General features: G+C 49.3%; 1 protein-coding gene across 11 annotated transcripts in view; it reads left to right on the top strand.

Annotated features, from left to right (window-relative positions):
- The window catches only part of DNM1 (dynamin 1), a 230,760-nt gene that overhangs the window by 157,023 nt on the left and 55,834 nt on the right, over nucleotides 1–17,903 (top strand). For all 11 annotated transcript variants that reach the window (XM_073541090.1, XM_073541093.1, XM_073541098.1 and 8 more), the window contains one exon: nucleotides 3,150–3,263. In XM_073541090.1, the coding sequence (XP_073397191.1) occupies nucleotides 3,150–3,263 (114 nt within the window). The remainder of the gene's footprint in view (nucleotides 1–3,149; nucleotides 3,264–17,903) is intronic.

Genomic DNA, 17,903 nt, shown 5'->3' with positions numbered 1-17,903 from the left:
TTTATAGAAATTCACATCTTCTTCCTATATCGTATCAGTCTTATTTTTAGAACCCAAAGGAAGTGAAGTTTCATCACTCTTCCCAAGTGCCTGGTTTAAGGGGACTTGAATGTCCCACGTATACCTATAGATAGGTTGCCCTTTCTGAAAAGCTGGATGACGGCCCCTATCGTTGCCTAGCTTTTCCGGAAACCAATATACGTCATAGAAGAGGACAATCAAGGACATAAATGTTAATCGGTAACATCTGGAGTAATAGATAATTTTGGCAATGTATATGTGTGTGCGGAACGTATCCTCAGTTTACCTCGCATAGTCTTCTGCTATGAATCATAAGAACATATGGTCAGGGCTACATTAAAAGGGGGAATGTCTCTTTAAATTGACTCTGCACAAACCCAGATGCACTGTCTCCTCGTGCTCAGTCCCCCAGCTCCTGTGTGTGTCCTCATCCTCTTTCCTCCTGTTCCTTTCCTTCTATGAACTCTGCGTTTAAGACCAGAATTATAACCGCTTGCATCGTGATTTAGGTCATGATGCTCCATGATTAACCTGGGGGCCATCTTAATATTAGCATAATATCCAGACGTTTCCCTGCAAATCCAGCTCTAGACTCCATCCACGTAATGGTGGTCTGTCACCTTGGGTATATCGCTGACTTTTGGTAAATTACAATATGAGTATGATGAATATGGATTATATCTGCCATATATTTTCATTAAAAAAGTCATTTTTTTCTTAAAGGGCAAGGCATCCTAAAAAAAAAAGTACAAAAAAAAAATCATTAGTGACGTCATCATCATGTTTTATTTCTATTCTCAGCTGGGTGACAACCGTTTTGGGTTGCAACCAACTATCCCATATTCATGACAGCCTGTTCTGTAATCTAAGAAACCTGGTACTCATCCGGCTTTACCAGCGACATGTATGGCCGAGAGACGCCATGCAAGAGGAAGACTTATGGAGCACTTCTCCCATCTCGTAAAGTGATGGCGTAGAGCTAAGAGATGATCCTCCCTTTAGAGACCCGCAGAGTATAATCAGTGGTCTGCGCTAGTATAGAGTTTCAACACTTTCAGGCCTAATTCTGAACTCCCAGTTTCAGGATCGGATATGGGACTTTTGACCCAAACTTGCTATCCCTACAGGCATTTATGGTGGAGACTGGAAATTGCAGTCTATACACGGACCACACTTCATCAACGTCCGAATTCAACCTTACCAGTTTTCCCCTGCACAGCAGCGCTCTGGTCACTTGGCCGTGCAGCTTGCTGCAGTGTGGCCCCATACAAGTGAATACGGGGCGCAGCTCTGCAGGAAAACCTAGCAACGTCTCACAAATTTTTAAGATAATTTTAGAGGATATTCCTTCGGCTGATATTTAGGCTCTCTTTGCTCTGGTTCATATAAGATGCCCCTGGTGGACTAGCGGCTGTCTTGGTGAGACATCCCAACATGAGTCATTTAAGGGTTAGGATTGCCATTATGGCTTGGAAATCTAGATGGCAGTGGAAACCTAGGAAAGGCATGGGGTTGAATATCTCACATTCTGCAATTCCATCCACACTATCTACTATTCAGGGGATAAGTAATGTTCAGATTACAGATCTGGGTACTGGCCAACCGACACTGGATAGCAGTGCCATCCGCAGCCTCTTGTGGAAGAGAGATCGCTTGTATCCCATTGCTTGGCTTGGCGATAATCAATATGGCCACTGTTTTGTGCCTGTGCTGGTGTATGGAGTTGCATTCTTTTTTTTTTTTGCTTAATGGGTGTGCATGCATTTCCTAATCATGCCTTGTCACGCAACACAATGATAACCCCCATCATCACTCATGCTCAGCTTTTCCTCATGTGGCCTCATTCCCATGTGATGTGACAACCATGACTAGAGTGAGAAGAGGCGTATGTAGAGGAAAAGGGCTGCCATAGCACCCGCAACATCCACAAGCCATGGACTTGTTCACTCCCCCATTAGTAGAGGCCCTAAATGATGGGATACGCAAACAAGTTCTATGGGGAGGTTCTCACAGTCCCCAAAAAAATAGAAAATTGGGCCACCGTGATCTGGTCTTCCCCTTCTCCAATGGTCTAAAAGCCACCCAGGGCCTTCCTCTATGGCACAGACGCCCATCTCACTTCATGTTACTAACGTATGCTTGAATGTAACTATCTATGTCCAATACAAAAGCCTCTAAAATATTCAATTATTTCCCTATCAACAATGGTTGTATTATCTTAAAGGGGTTATCTATGCTTAGAAACAATGGCTGGTTTTTTTCCCAGAAATAGTTATAGACCTATCCATGGTTTGTTCTTGATATTACAGCTCTGCTCCATTGAAGTGAATGAAGCTAAGCTGCAATACCAAATACAACCTGCAGAGAGGTGAGGTGCTATAACAAATGCAATCTTCAGAGAGGTGGGGGACTTTTTTTTAACAAGGCTGCCATATTTATCTAATTCTGAAAAACCCCTTTAATTTTAATGGCTTTTGGTGGCCTTAAAGGAACCTTTTCAGGACAATTTTTCTACTTAAATTAATGGTGCGGCTGTATAGGCCATAGAACCACATTAAACATGATACCTGTCTTGTAGTAATCTGATGTTCCAGTGTTGATAAATGTAGCTTTGAACCATATGCAAATTAACCAGGAAGTGCACTAGTTTATAGACAATCCCCCAGTTGTACTTTCTGGCTAATTTGCATATGGTTTCAAAGCTCGATTTCTCAATATTAGTACATCCGATTACTACCAGACAGGTATCATGTTTAATGTGGTTCTATGGCCTATGCAGCTATACTATTGGTCACAGTAGTAAAATTATCCTCAAAGGCATCCTTTAAGAAAATTCAATGGAACTCACCAACTTCCATTGGTCATATGGTGGCCTTTACATATACATCAAGCGACAAGCTACCCAATCGTTCCAACATATTCTGTTGTTTCTTTATTCCTTGTGGTTTTCTATATCTGTGTTGCTTTATTTGCATGCAGAGTGATTTGGAAATTGAAGGTGATTCTCAGAAAACCACAATCCTTAGCAATTGCTAAAAAATGAAGGTTGGGAAGGCAGGTCTATGTTAACACTAATTCCTTTTGATACCCATTCCCTACTAGTAATAATGGAATGTTTTCTCCGGCAGGTCATTCGGAAGGGATGGCTGACCATCAACAACATTGGGATAATGAAGGGAGGTTCCAAGGAGTATTGGTTTGTGCTGACTGCTGAGAACCTATCCTGGTACAAAGACGATGAGGTACCCTATGCACTTTTTATGGTTCTCCATGCCGCCATACTGTGACATCTGCAAACTAAATAGATGGTATAAACAATGAGTTCCAGTTAATGTTCCTCAACACCAATGTAGAATCATTGAGGCGGGTGTATGTACAGAGTGACTGCACCAGCAGAATAGTGAGTGCAGCTCTGGGGTATAATACAGGATGTAACTCAGGATCAGTAATGTAATGTATGTACACAATGACTGCACCAGCAGAATAGTGAGTGCAGCTCTGGAGTATAATACAGGATGTCACTCAGGATCAGTACAGGATAAGTAATGTATGTACACAGTGACTGCACCAGCAGAATAATGAGTGCAGCTCTGGAGTATAATACAGGATGTAACTCAGGATCAATACAGGATTAGTAATGTAATGTATGTACACAGTGACTGCATTAGCAGAATAGTGAGTGCAGCTCTGGGGTATAATACAGGATGTAACTCCGGATCAGTAATGTAATGTATGTACACAGTGACTGTGTGGTACTAGTGTGGCGCCCCTGAGGCTCAGTCGCCACAGAGGTAGTGCCCCACCATCCGGGTAAGGTGGGAACTCCTTTCCACACTCCAACGCTCGCACCCCACACAACAGGGTAGTTCTGCACAACCACATTGCGGCTCCTTGCTCAGAGGGTAGCAGAGCACCTTTGGTGGTTCCCTGCTTGGAACACTGGACGTGCTGGGAGGTGGGTAGAGTTAAGATCTGATCTGAGCCAGCTGGCACGGGAAAGGAAAAGGAGAAAGACGTAGAACTGAAATCTAAGCTTCCATAAGAAAGAAAGACAAGTACGGAACGAAGGAGTAGAGAGAACAGAGAGGACGTGGGTTAGAGGAGGAACCCTGCCTATAGGTTCTCAGTGCAAGGCCGGGGCCCTGTCGCCGAGGTTGTATGGACACTTATGGTTCTGCAGCAGACACCGGTGGAGTAGTTGGCTGTAAATGCACTACTCCCATCTAAAACTTGGGGCACAACAGCAATTGGATAGAGAGCCAGGACTCAGGAGAAGGGAGTCCCCGAAGCAGGCTACAGCTGTCTGCCGTACAAGTAGAGTTCTTGGGAACATCGGACTGGAGGAACGCCAGTGTAACTCAGTACTAGGAGATCTTCACACTTTAAGGCGCTATAGAGGAGTCGTTCAGAAAGGTACATGTTGGCAGAGTATTGGAGGGGAGAATCCTAACTTGCCCGGAGGTTGATTGAGTCTCTGACCCAGAGGACACGGCCCGGAGGCAGGCACCTGTGTGTGTGTATAGCGGACTGTGAGTAAAGCTTTGGAACTACAAGCCCCGGTGTCCTCCATTCATTTGTACGCTAACACATTCAGCACCGCTATAGCTGGGTACCATTCTCCACACCGCAGAGGCGTATCTAGGCTTTCTGGCACCCGGGGCAAGAATTCGGTTCGGCGCCCCCCCCCCCTCCAAGTACATATGCGACTTGCACACTTAGCTATGTACCCACGAGCTGCTCCTCCTAATGCTCTCAATGTTCAGTAAAAAACTGAGAGAAGCAGGAAGAGAAGCTCGTTGTCACAGGACCATAACTATGAAAATCGCATATGAGTAAAGTGTCCATGTGATGACTACTGGAACCTACAGGGCTAAATCCTGACATTGCAGCTTCTGAATTCTCACAACTAATGCACTGCACACTTTTAGGATTCTCCCTTGCTGATGTACCGTCATGTCAGCACAAGTATGTGAATTATATACTTCTGGCCACATTCCGACTAGACGTGCCCGGCCTCGCTCCGTTCATTTTCATTGAGTGAGGCCACACATGTCTAGTCAGCATGTGACCGCATGTATGTAAATTTCCGGCATGAGAGAACCCTAACAGCGTTCAGTGGGCACTGTGAGAATTCAGACGTCTGCAGTCACATAGAATGACTGCAAACTCCGTACAAACCTGGACAACCCCTTTAATGTTCCTAACAAATAAAAACATGAGAATTAGTCAGTATCACAAATAACATTTACATCCAGGTACCTTATAGATGACGTCGTCTCTGCAGTCAGTCACCTTTTCTTCTAGACCCCATGATGAGTTTTCTCATCCACATCTTGTCTCTGCAGACTTCCATCTTCTCCGGTCTTCTGCAGCAAATCTCCACACGACGCCCTTAAAGATAGAAGTGTCATTATAATGCCCCTAAATAAAAATATCTGCAATATACTGTCACCTCACACTATTCCCCCTCCCTCCTCATACGGTCTCCTCTATCATCCCACCTGTTCACCATACTGTCTCCTCATATATTTACCCCCTCACTCTCTATACTGTCTGCTCACACATACCCCCGACTCCCCATACTGTGCCTGCACACATACATTAACCCATTCGCTCCCCATACTGTCTGCACCAATCCCCCATACTGTTTCCTCATACATACTCTTTATTTTGTGTCCTCAAATCTCCCCACACATTAAATCCCCCCATCCCCATTCCAAATCCTCCCCACACATTAAATAACCCCCCATCCCCACTCCAAATCCCCCCACACATTAACCCAATCCCCACTCATTAACCCCATCACCACTCCAAATCCCCCCACACATTAAATAACCATCTGCACTCCAAATACCCCCACACATTAACCCCATCCCCATTCATTAACCCCCACACACATTAACCCCCATCCCCACTCATTAACGCCCCCACACATTAACCCCCATCCCCACTCATTAACGCCCCCACACATTAATCCCCATCCCCATTCATTAACCCCCGCACACATTAACCCAATCCCCACTCATTAACCCCCATCACATTAAATAACCCCCATCTCCACTCCAAATCCCCCCACACATTAACACCATGGCATCCCCACTCATTAACCCCCACACACATTAACCCCCATCCCCACTCATTAACCCCCATCCCCACTCTAAATACCCCCACACATTAACTGCCATCCCCTCTACAAATCCCCCCCATCTCCACTCATTAACTCCCCCTCATCTCCCATCTTCGGTGGTTCTTCAGCTCCACAGAGGAGCACACTTACCACCAGCGTTTGCTTTGGGCGCCGGGGAGTGACGTCAGCAGCGTGATCACATGACCTGATCACGCTGCTGACGTCGCTCTGGCTCGGCAGTCAGAGCTTCAATTGTACAGGCGTCTGTATAGACGCCAGTACAATTGCTCCCTGGGAGCCGGCACGGCCTCCTTCTCTGCGCCGGCTGTCAGCTTGACAGCCGTCACAGAGAACCGCCAACTCTCAGGCGGGGGGCGGCAGAACGCAGCCGCCAGGGAGGACACTGCGGACCGCTGCATTAGACGGCCCGACTGCGCCCCCCTGCTGGCTGCGCCCGGGGCAACTGCCCCGGCTGCCCCCCCTAGATACGCCACTGCCACACCGCCTGCACCTCTCCTCTTCCATTGCATCCACGCTGCCCTGGGGCTACAGCTTCACCTGTGGGGAGCTACACCATCTAGGCTGCAACACACCACCAGCACCAGAGGATCTGCATGCAGCGTCGGCCTAACATCCTACTTGCAGAACACCACAGGTGGCGTCACGAACTATTCCATTAACTACATTCCACCATTTACATTCCCCCATTGATTTGGGCGCCCATAGCCACGGATCGGGGCACCGCTGCTGTGACACATTCCCCTGACACCGGCCTGGTACCGAGTACCCTGCGGCCCTGGGAGGGCGACCCACTAGCAGGTACGCAGGACGCAATGATGCGGCGCGAGACGGTTTAGTGCTTTTAGTGATAGCGGTTATAGGCTTAGAGGAAACTGTCCTCAGTCGTAGCCTGATCAACCAAAAGGGGTAACAAGAGTTGCCCTCTCAGGGGCTCAATAAAAGCAAACACGAACAGAGTAGAACACGACTACATCCGGCGAAAGCCGGTCACTAAAGGGCCGTGGTATGGCTGACTACGGGTCCTTAACTATATAGTCAACTTAGCCGTCCTGACGTCCCTCGGCGTTCTGGATGGTGGTTCTTCGGCGTAGCAGCCGCTGGGCCCAGCTGCTGAAGAGTTGACGAAGTCTTCGAGCGTTCTGACGCTCCGGTGACACTGGGGCACCACAGGCCCCGGAGGAGTCCTTGGACAGATGGGCCGTAGCCCCCGGACTGGGGCAAGCGGCAGCGATGCGGGGTGGCGATTGGCAGGCCACCTGTGCAGCTAACAGCTGCGACGGGGAATCCGCGGCAAGCAACGGCCCAGCCTTTCCGCGGGCCGGAGCGGGACAGTGGTGGCCGCCGACGACACTGGACTTGCCACGGCCACGGGTGAGAGCAGGGCGGCTGCGGGTGGCAGGAGACAGGCTGCAGCCGCGGGATCGAGAGAGAGGCGGCAACAGCCGCGAGCGACAGCGGGCAGGCCGCAGCCGCGGGCTGGGATGAGGCGGCAATGGCCGCGAGTTGAAGCGGGGCAGCGGCCGCGGGTTCTAGCGTGGCAGCAACTCTCAGACGGTCGTCTGGGCGCCGTCCCTCTGATGTCCTAGGTGAACGTCTCTCCTGGCTCTGGTAAGTTGATTTTGCTCTCAGTCCCTCCCACGGTCTCCTGCTGCTTCTGTCCTGGTCTGCTGACTCACCGTGATTAGCGCTCCCGGCCCCTTTTATACTGGCTCCTCCCCAGCCCATCTGTCCATCTCAACGGTCTGTCCCTGAACTCCGTCCCCTGGGAACAGTTTCCCCCGAAACCTAGGTGACGGTCCCCTTGGTTCCGGCCCGGACACTCAGCGGGGGCCCTTCTTCCCACACTCCCCCGTCCTATATGCTCGCCATTCCTCGGGCGAGGGTTTTGGTAGACTCGGGTTAGTCTTTCGAGACGACAGTCCTTGTCGCCATACGAACTGGTCCTGTTTGTAGCGTTCAGCTGTTGATTGCTCGGAGCGTCGGAGTTCGGGTATGGTGGAGTCCTCTGGGGTGTGGATGGTGGTAGGATAGTCGATTCTGGTGGGATGCCCCGGTCTACTGTGGTGTCATTACTTGGGTGACCCGCGGAGGCGGTTTGGGAGTCGTCCTCATCGTCCAGGTCCCAGACCATGGGCGGGGGATCGGGGACCTGAGGGATCGGTTCGGGTCGCATGGGATCAGTGGACGCACATGTTACGGTGCACAACACGAGTGAGAGGTGCGTCGTTTCCTTCGGATTGTATTTCATACACAGGCCCGTCGGGGCTTATCCGGCGCAACACTCGGCACGGGTTCTCTTCCCACCATGGTTCTAACTTGTTTTGGGGGCGTTGATCTAGTACGAGTACCCGATCCCCAGTCTGGAAGTCAATTGGTGGGGGCAGCGCTCCCGCCTGGTGTTCTGAAGCTTTGTATGGACGATTCAGTGGAGGGTCTGCAGCCGGTGCCGGTGGTTTCGGACCCACGAGGATACTCCGGTCCAGGGTTGGGGTTCCTCCGGGTTTAACTCCACCTCCGTGATTCCTTTACCTTCCCGTCCGAACAGCAATGAGTAGGGGGTGTAACTAGTCACCCGGTTATTATATACCCACACCAGCTCAGGGACATATTCAGGCCAGCGGGCCTTTCGGTCGCTCTCCAGGGTACGCAGCATTTGGATTAGTGTCCGATTGAATCGTTCGCAGGCCCCGTTTTCCTGCGGGTGGTATGGCGTAGTCCGAGACGTATCGATACCGTAGAGATGATGTAGTTCTTCCATGACTCTTCCTCGGAAGCACGCTCCTTGGTCCGAATGTATTCGCTACGGGCAGCCGTACACTTGGATAAAGTTTTTACAAATCGCATAGGTGGCCGACTCTGCTGTCTGGTCTCGGTGGGGGTGACCACGGCGAACTTGGTGAAATGATCCACCATAACGAGACAATGTTCATACCCCTGGTAGGCAGGACGTATGGTCAGATAGTCCACCGTGAGGAGCTCGAGGGGAGCTGATGTTACAATTGTCTGCACCGGGGCTCGTTGCGCGGGAGGTTTAGCCAGTTCGCACGGGCGGCAGGTTCGGCAAACTTCTTCCACAGCAGCGTGCAAGCGTGGATGGTACACTATCTGCTGCAACCATTGCAAAGTCTTTTGAGCACCAAAGTGATCCCCCTTTTCGTGGGCTTCCTGAGCCAGTTGGCTGAGATGGGTTCCGGGCACGATCACTTGCCATATTGTAGCAGACGCTGTTCGTGACACAGCTTTCTGATATAAAAGTCCCTTTTTGATGACCAGTTTCTCCCACTGGCGCAACATCAGCAACATGTCCTGGGTCAAAGTTGTCTCTGTGAGCCAGTGGGCAATTTGCCGGTGGCCACCCATCGGCGCAGGAGTCCAATTTCTCCATCTTCCTGTGGTTGTTGGATCCACTTGTCGCGGGGCTGTTCCAGCATTCCCTCTAGGGGTCCCGGATGAGGCACTTCTTGCGCGTTGGCTGTAAGCGCGGCGATGGTGAGGGCGAACGGCGTCTCTTCTCCTAATTCGTTGTCTCGATTCCTCCCTGGGGTGGTGTGTCGGATTCTGGAGAGTGCGTCAGCGTGCATGTTTTCAGCCCCTCTTTTGTAGATGATCTTGTATTTGAACTTGGCCATCCATGCCATCCACCGCTGCTCCAGGGCCCCCAGCTTGGCATTCTCCAAATGGGCTAGTGGGTTGTTGTCAGTCCACACCACCACCTCGGAGCCCACCAGGTACTCTGTGAACTGCTCCGTCATTGCCCACACTACCTCGAGGAGCTCGAGCTTAAAGGAGCTGTAATTGTCCAGGTTGCGTTCAGAGTCACGCAGCGACCGGCTACCATAGGCGATCACTTTCTCTCGGCCGTCCTGCACCTGTGACAACACTTCTCCTAGTCCCTGGAGGCTCCCGTCGGTATGCAGGATGAACGGTTGCGAGAAATCCGCATACGCCAATACTGGGGCTTCCGAGAGTGCAGCCTTGAGATCTTGAAACGCATCTGGGTCGCCCTCCCAGGGCCCTGGGGTACTCGGTACCGGGCCCATTGGTTTCGATAGGAGTTGTCACAGCGGTGATGACCCGGTCCGTGGCCCTGGGCGTCCATTGTAAAAGGGAATGGTGTTAACCGTGGCTGATGATGATGAAAGTTTATAAGTGGATGATTCGTGACGCCACCTGTGGTGTTCGGCAATGAAGGTGTTAAGCCGACGCTGCAGACAGATCTGTTATGAATGAGTCACCGAGGAGGAAAAACAAAAACAAGCTAAGCCCCAGAAAACCAGAGAGGTTGGTAACTAAGCGGATTGCAGACCCCTGATCCTATCCACACAACTAGCAGTAGCCGTGGAGCCTCTTCACAGCCAGGTACCACCTGGACAGTATCTTGAAATTTTTCTCCTGTGCGCCCCCGGCCGGAGACATTTTATGTGTGAAAAAGTAAGCTTTATCAAGGTCTTCAGATGTAAATTTATGTCCCATCTCCTCCTCCCATGCTCGGATGTAACTTGGAGCCGTATCCGAGTCGTCTGAGTGAAGTATCTTATATAAAAGAGAGATCAGGTGAGAAGGAGGATCTTGTTGTGATAGTAAGTTTTTAAATCGTGTCATGGGTGGGTGAGAAGAACGGTCGCCCAAATGTCTCCGAATAAAAGATCTCAACTGATTATATTCCATCCAGGAGATTGCTCCCGAGGGGGACCTTTCCCTTAAGCTTTCCCAACATGGAGCCCTCCCCTCTATCAACACCTGTCCCAGACGCAAGTCAGACCCTCTATGCCAACCCAGAAATTGGTCTCTGTGACACCCTGGAGGAAAATCCGGATTACCAAATATTGGAATCAGCGGGTTCAGGGTGCTGATCAATTTCTTTCTGGTTTTAACACGATTCCATAACTGTAAAACCTCACGAGTCAAAATGTCTGTATTTCCCTCAAAATCATTTGTGACCAAGTCATGGCGTCGGATCCATGGGAGATGGCGCAATGGAACCTTATAAGATGTCTGTTCTAATTGAACCCACTGTTTGAAGTGATGACCAAATTGCCAATCAAATAAGCGTGCCAGTATAGATGCTCTATGGTATAACTCAAGGTCAGGGAGGCCTGCGCCACCCCTGAGCTTCGGGGCAGTCAGGATAGAGTACTTTAGTCGGGGTTTGGAGGTCTGCCAGATAAACCGGATCAATGCCGATCTGATGGTCTGGAAGAAAGTTTTCGGCGGTATAATCGGGACCGCCTGAAACAAATATAAAAATCTGGGGAGAATATCCATCTTAAATGAGTTCATCCTGCCAAACCACGAGATATTCTTTCGTCCGTACTTTCTTAAACGTTTTAAGGTTGAGTCCAAGAGGGGCAGGTAATTTAATTTGTAGAGATCAATCATATCAGTAGGAATTTGAACTCCTAAGTATTGAATAGCTCCAATCCTCCACCTAAAGGGAAAGTTTCCCATGATTCTTGTAAGCTCTGTCTGCCTCAGAGATATATTGAGGGCTTCGGTTTTCTGGAAATTAATCTTAAAGTTGCTGACTGCTCCATATTTTTGGAACTCCTCCATCAATGATGGGAGGGTAATATGAGGCTGGGATATATACAGGAGGAGGTCATCCGCATAAAGAGAGACCTTATAGTGTACCTGATCTACCCATAAACCGTGCACACTGGGGTTCCTCCTAATCGCCACTGCAAGATGTTCCATGACTATTGCATATAACAAGGGCGATAAAGGACACCCTTGCCGGGTTCCGTTCCCAATGGTTATAGGATCCGACATCACCCAATTGACTTTAACCCTCACCGAAGGGCTGGAATAGAGAGCCGCAATCCTTTGTAGGAAGCGATTACCCAGTCCCATTTGTCGAAGGGCCGAAAACATGAATCCCCAATGTACACGGTCAAAGGCCTTTTCTGCATCAATCGACAGCAGAGCCAATGGTTTCTGTTTTTCTTTAGCATGAGCAGTCAGGATAAGGGTTTTACCTATACCATCCCTTGCCTCTCTTCCCCGTATAAACCCCACCTGATCCGAGTGTACCACCGAAGGCAAAAGAGGAGCCAATCGATTAGCTAAAATTTTTGCATATAACTTTACGTCTACGTTAATGAGAGAAATTGGACGGTAGTTGGTCACTATTTTTGGGTCTTTCCCTGGTTTCGGTATCACCGTAATAAAGGCCTCTAAGGATTGTGGAACAAATGGGGAGCTGGTCGCGATGGAATTAAACACTAGCGTCATAATGGGATTAAGTTGTTCGCGAAACATCTTATAGAAATAAGGGGAGAAGCCATCTGGTCCTGGGCTTTTACCTGCCGGGGTATTTTGAATAACCTCGTCAATCTCCTCTGTCGTAAAATCAGTATCCAGTGATGACGTCAAATCCGTGGTCAACACTGGAAGGGCTGTGTCATGTATATATGATTCTATATGTGGTTGAGGGTCTAGAGGCGAATGAGGGGAGCGATCACTATTAATATTGTACAATGTATGATAGTATCGCTGCATTATATCTAGAATTTCCGTTGGATTTGATGTTGTCTGGCCATGACGTCGCTGAAGAGAAGGAATATATGTAGTCTGATTACGGGGGTGCAAAAATCTGGCTAAAAGGCGTCCGCATTTATTAGCCTGCCCATATAATATACTCTTAAATCGGTTTCTTTGATGCCGGGACTTCTCATTTAGTAGGGATTTCAGATCGTCTCTGCACTTAATCAGTTCAGACAACGTCTCTGTCTCCTTATCCTTCTTGTGTTTCATCTCCAATGTTGATATCCTCTCTATGAGGTCCGTAATTTCCCTACTTTTCCTTTGTTTCAAGCGAGAACCATGTTTAATCAGAGTCCCTCTAAGGATGCATTTAAGAGTCTCCCATTTGATAGGCATGGCAGTGGCGTCATGTTTATGAAATTGTAAGAATTCTGCTATGGTAGTCTTAATGTCAGCCACACAGGTAGGGTCTTTTAAAAGGTTATCGTTCAGTCTCCACGTCCACTGTCGTGTCACTGAATCAGGAGGACTAATATCTAGGAAGATTGGAGCATGATCCGACCATAGGAAACTTCCGATAGATGGTCTCGGATCCCACGCCAATGCACAATGACTAAGGAGGAAAAAATCTATTCTGCTATATGAGTTATGTGGTGCGGAGAAGAACGTATAGTCTTTCCCGTTGGGATTAAAAAGTCTCCAGACATCCGTAAGACGTAAGTTATGAAGGTCTTTTTTCAAAGAGGACAGCTGACGTAGAGAAATGTGAGATTTTGCTGCTGAAGAATCTAATGTCGAGTTGAGAGTCATGTTAAAGTCTCCCCCTAATATGACGACCCCCTCAGCGAAGTCAGCCATTGTCTTTAAGAAGGATCTAGTGGCTCGAATTTGGTCCCGACCGGGGGCATACCATCCCGCTATAGTGTATGTTGTTGAAAAAATCTGAATTTTCAAGATCACGTACCTGCCCTCCGTGTCGACCAGCGTGTCCAGCATTGTATGTTGGAGGGATTTATGAAGTGCTATAGACACCCCTCGGGATCGTGAGTCAGGGTTGGTGCTATGGAACCATGTTGTATAATGTCGATCATGTAGATTAGGGACATGTCCGCTCTTAAAGTGTGTCTCCTGTAAAATCAGCACGTTTACTCTTTTCTTGTGCATACCATATAATATTTGAGACCGCTTCTGCGGGATATTAAAACCCCTGGTATTCAATGAGCCCAATATAATCTTTTGTATGGCCTTCTTACCCGTCATTCTGTTTGTAGTCCGAAGGCCAATAGAAGTAGGTCAGCCTCGGAGTCCGGTGCCCGCTATAAGGAGGGGAGGAGGGAGCTAATAGGAAGAGGTAAGTACAAGCAGAGAAAATGGGTAAGGGTTAAAGAAGCAATAGTAAGAGAAATTAAACTATAACAATACGGATGTGGATAGACCCACTCCGACAAACAGTTTAGATTCTAGTGGAGGTTATTACTAAATGCTGCGTGCCTTAGTGGCCAAGCAGCCCTCCGGGGGGCGAGAGTACGGCAAAAGAAGATTCGGAGACGCCGTCTCCTCCGGTATCCGATCCCATTATGTTATATCAGTTGCAAACCTCTAAAGCGGAGAGCCGGCCCTACACAGCCCCTCGTAACTATGAGTGCATGAGCCATGACCCATCCCACTTTGTAAATTACTGTCTGTGTTATCCAAATAGAAAAAAAAAGAAAAATAGAACCCAACCAAACCACTAATGTATACAGGCACTCGACTTTGTAATCCTAAAACAGCATAACTTTTAGAGAATAGGTCTACCCTCTAAATTAGGGCACCCCCCCTCAATCTACAGAGAAGAACTTTATGTCAAAAAAAAAAAAAAAAAAAAAGGGGGGGGGGAGAGAGGGGGGAGTAAAAGGAGAGGGAAAGGTTGGAGGAGGAGAATCATCCGGTATTGTAAACATATTTACATTTCAGACCTGCATTACTCTCAGCAAAGATCCCTGAATCCCCCCTCCCCTCCAAACCCATGTAGACCCATGTCCAATCGGATAGAAAGGAAAAATTTAGTCGAACAATACTGGATGATCAGACTGCTTCTTCCCCTCTGAGATGTGCGCGCCCACGTCCATTGGGCCTTCTTTCTCGCCTACGCTGACGTTGAGGCTCTGGATCTCCATGAGGGTCCTCCATCCTATAAAACGATGGTAGGGATGGCCACTCAGGAATATCCACCTCAGGTATATCCAAGGCGGCCGAAAAAGCCGGGATGCCCCCAGGGTGGCTCAGTCGGTGTACTCTGCCGCTCCTCTGGACTCGAAGACAAAACGGAAACCCCCATGTGTAGGAAAGATCACGTTGCCGCAACTCCTCCAGGAGGGGGCGGAGAGCTCTACGCCTCTGTAAAGTCCATCTGGACAAATCCGGTAGAAGCTGTATTCGGGCATTCGAGTGGCTTATGGACTTTGCCCTCCTAGCTGCTCCCATGACCGCGTCTTTAAGTTGGTACTTATGCACCCTGCATATCACGTCTCTTGGTGGGTCCTGCTCGCTAGGACGCGGGCCCAGAGTTCTGTGGGCGCGATCCAACTCCAATGGGGTGTCCTGGGGCCTATCCAATACCGAATTAAAGATGCCTCTCAAAGTGGAATGTAGTTCCTGGGGAGGTACAGCCTCGGGTAATCCCCGTATTCTTATGTTGTTCCTACGCCCCCTATTCTCCGAATCATCCAGCATTTCCGCTAGGGTCTCTATCTGTCTGGCTTGAGCTGCTGTCATATTTTCCTGGACCTCCATTCTATCACTCAGGGAGGCCAGGAGCTGGTCATGAGATTCAACTTTCTCACCACACTGCTGGATATCGTCCCTAAGTATGGAAAGTTCAGCTTTATAGGAGGATTCCAAGCGGACAATGTACTGTTCCATATCTTGTTTCGTCGGAATGTCCATTAGCCTGTTATATAGTAGATTGAAATCGACTCCCATGAGTACTGTGGAGTGCCCCACAAACAGAGGTGCCGGCGTCCCATATTGTGGCAGAGATGCATCCGTTAAACAGACAGACGGCGAGGTTGTATTAGATAACAATCCAACCTGATAGACAGGTGACGGTGAGTAGTCTGCTCGTTCTCTTAGTGTGGGGTCCACCTCCCCGTGTATTACAGAATCATTGGGGGGGTTAATGGAGGCAGCTATATCCGTGTCTGGGGAATTGGTAATGTCTAGTGCGGGGAGTTCCACAGAAGTCGCTCCAGGGCCCCCTCCTGTCTCAATGGCACCTGGCTGTGCCTGTATGTCCGCGGGGTCTCCCTGTGAGAGATGGATCCTCAGGGGCTAAGCGGTCTTAACAAGGGGAGAATGCCTCATCTCCTGTGATACCCCCGCGATCGCCTCACCAGATCCCCGAGAGGCTCCCCCGTGTACCTTCTCCCCGGACTTCTCTCCTGCCTCCTGTGCTGTGCCTCCCGTCGCCAGCGGGGAAGGTCGTGCGCCACATCCATCATGGCGCCTGCGACTTTCTTCTTCACCGCTCCCGGAAAGTAGCGGGAAATCTTCTGAGGAGCTTTGTCGGGCGCCGCGGGACCGGTGGATACACTCCCCTTGCTCTTCCTGGTAAGCATCTGGGTAGTGGGCGTTGTATCAGGCTCTGTTTGGATCGGTTACCGGTGTAGGAGCGGGAGCCTCTCCAAAGCGTGTCCTCACTCCTCGTCCGCCATGCCACGCCCCCAGGTCTCTGCAATTTAGATCAGCTTCATTACCTGCTGTCACCACCAGAGGGAGCCCTGATGGAGAACTCATGACTCCTCTGTTAACACAGCCATCTCCACCACCCTCACCAGAAGCCAGAGGTAAACCAGAAAATGAGTTCACAACACAGATCCTCTGGGACAGATGGCGTGGTGCAGCAATGATATTGTGGCCCTTCACAGGTAGGGCTGTAGTCCCAGGGCAGTGTAGATGGGGAGAGAGTGAGGAGACGTAGATGGTGCCATGTAAGGCACAGCGATGTAGCAGTGCTGAGTGTGTTGGCGCAGGAATAAGTGGAGGACACCAGGGCATGTAGTTCCAAAGCTTTACTCAGTCTGTTGTGCGTAAAGGTGCCTGCATCCATGCCGTGTCCTCCAGGTCAGGAGCTCAGCCAACTTCCAGCCAAGATGAAGTACTCCGTTCCAACCCTCCGCCAACATGTGCCTTTCCTGAACGTCTCCCTTCTAGCGCCTATTTGAAGTACTCACAGTACTGAGTTACAACTTCTATTCCTCCGGTGTCTGCTGCAGGACCATTAGTATCCATACAACCTCGGGGACCGGACCCCGGCCATGCGCTGAGAACTTGAGGAAGGGCTCTGCTCTAACCCTAATCCTTAGTTCTTTCCTTCTCCTTTATTCCGTACAAAACTATCTTTCTTATGGAGAATTAGGCTTTCTAAATATCTCTTTCCTGTGCCGGCAGACCAAGGTCACTGAGATCTGCTGCAGCACTTCCTTCAATCCATCCCACTCAGGGGATCTTCTCTCACAGACTGACCTAGTCCTAATAATCTCCCGCTCTCTTGTGCAACTAAGCTCCACCCACCTCCCAGCACTCTTCGTGTTCCAAGCAGGGAGCCACCAAGGGTGCTTTGCTACACTACTATGTTGTGTGGGATGCAGGTGTTGGAGTGTGGTCAGGTGTCTCCACCTTACCTGAATGGTGGGGTACCACACCTCAGGAGGAGGTGCAGTACCTCTGTGGCGACTGAACCTTCAGGGGCGCCACATACCCCCCCGTTAAACACAGCACGTCCGCGGGCTGCAAGTGAAACAAAGATATTACAAATAAGGAACATACAAAATTTTTGAAATGCTTGATAAACAGTTCTTAAACTAAACTTCCCAATTTGGGAGGCATTGACTCTTGAACGTTACAGAACAACTTAACTAACTATCTATACTTAATATATTACTTAATTTAAAGTTATATTACCTAATTTAAAGTGCTATGGAAGTAAACTCACTTCCAGTTCAAGTATTATCTACACATGTTCTTTTCCGTCTTTCACATTTCACCTGTGGTGTTCGGCAAGGGAGATGTTAAGCCGATGCTGCAGACAGATCCTCTGGGACAGATAGTGGGATGCAGCAATGGTGGTATAGCCCTCCACAGGCAGGGCTGTTGTCCCAGGGCAGTGTAGATTTGGGGACACCTTGATGGTGTAGTGTCCGGCGCAGGGAATGTAGCAGTGCTGGCGGACACAAGAAGGAATGGAGGACACCAGGCTTGCAGTTTCAAC

Source organism: Dendrobates tinctorius, unplaced genomic scaffold, assembly GCF_039654945.1.
Source record: "Dendrobates tinctorius isolate UK_male_01 unplaced genomic scaffold, ASM3965494v1 ptg000120l, whole genome shotgun sequence".
NCBI lineage: Eukaryota > Metazoa > Chordata > Amphibia > Anura > Dendrobatidae > Dendrobates > Dendrobates tinctorius.
This window is presented reverse-complemented; position numbering and strand designations above follow the sequence as displayed.